Below are 1,344 nucleotides of genomic sequence, written 5' to 3' on the forward strand. Positions count from 1 at the left end.
GAAAAAAAAAAAAAAAAGATTTCCTACCTTATTTTGACCACAAACAGTTCCATCTTGTACCCACATCATTTTTTTGTTCCTATTATCATGGGGAACCTCCAAGGTGATACAAGTATATCCATTTATGTTGGTATAAAGAGTAGTGGCATTTCGAATTTTAAATATATGTTGTTTGTTATACACACATACTAGTTTTCCACATTTCTGGTCACTATATTAATAAAGAAAAAACATTATTTTCTAATATACAAAAACATTTGTATGTCATTTCTAAAATAAAAATTTAAATAACACATTTAATGCTTGCAAAAGGATGTGTGCAATTAATTGTGAAATACCAAAAATATGAGGATAATGCCATATATTATTAATTATTACATAATTATAATAATTATGGAGTACTTCCTAGTTAGTCAGATAAATATTTTGCTATCCCTAACAGTTCAAAGTTATTGTATCCAAAATAAATAAATAAATAAATAAAACCCAGTTAATCTAATTACCAGCCTATCAGGTTTCCTTTTCAGTTTTTCAATGATAATACCCACTCTGAACATTGTTGTTGTTGTTGTTATGTGCCGTCGAGTTGGACCTGACTCATAGTGACCCCTCGGGTTTCCGAGGCAGTATCACTATGGAAGTAGATTGCCCCATCTGCCTTCCGAGGAGTGGCTGAACTGCCAGCCTTCTGGTTAGCAGTCAAGTGCCATAGGCACTACGCTACCAGAGTTCCCACTCTGAGCATTATGGGTCCCAAATTGACAAAACAGTAAGATACACAATCAAGGAGAATTATGCACACTATACACAAAGCCACTGGGACACATAATGATGAGAGTGAAGTAAACTACAAAGAAAATCCTTAAAAATAACCAGAAGAAAAGGAGCATGAGCAACAAAAGAACAATGATATAATTGAAGCTTGACTTGCCAATAAAAATAATGGAGGTTTACAGACTACTGAGAAAAGATGAAACAAAATATCCCCATCTTCACACTCCATTGCAGAGAAAGTATGCTTCAAATTGAAGTGAAATAATTTTTAGAAACTATGTACTAAATTGTATCACTAAGAGTTCTGTATTAAAAAGCATAAAAACAGTTCTTCACATTGAAGGTAATTTATCCTAGAAGGAAGCTTGTAGAAGTACAAAGGAATTAGACACAAAAGATATATAACTGTATAGGTAAGGCAAAATGAATAGCTTGATGGTTAAAATCCACTTAGAGGTGCTTCGGAATCTTCTGAATGATCACAGCCTTGACAATCTTGCCACGTGCAATTCTGCCAGACACATATGGGGTTGTCACGAGTTAGAATTGAATTAACAGAAACTAACAACC

The 1,344-nt window shown here is 33.6% G+C and overlaps 1 protein-coding gene across 1 annotated transcript in view; it reads right to left on the minus strand.

Annotated features, from left to right (window-relative positions):
- The window catches only part of LOC103192138 (disintegrin and metalloproteinase domain-containing protein 2), a 162,812-nt gene that overhangs the window by 38,088 nt on the left and 123,380 nt on the right, over positions 1 to 1,344 (minus strand). The window contains exon 15 of the mRNA XM_007935065.1: positions 28 to 211. Coding sequence (XP_007933256.1) covers positions 28 to 211 — 184 coding nt within the window. The remainder of the gene's footprint in view (positions 1 to 27; positions 212 to 1,344) is intronic.

The sequence above is a fragment of the Orycteropus afer genome, unplaced genomic scaffold (genome assembly GCF_000298275.1).
Source record: "Orycteropus afer afer isolate SDZICR_OR568_19922 unplaced genomic scaffold, OryAfe1.0 scaffold00024, whole genome shotgun sequence".
Taxonomy (NCBI): domain Eukaryota; kingdom Metazoa; phylum Chordata; class Mammalia; order Tubulidentata; family Orycteropodidae; genus Orycteropus; species Orycteropus afer.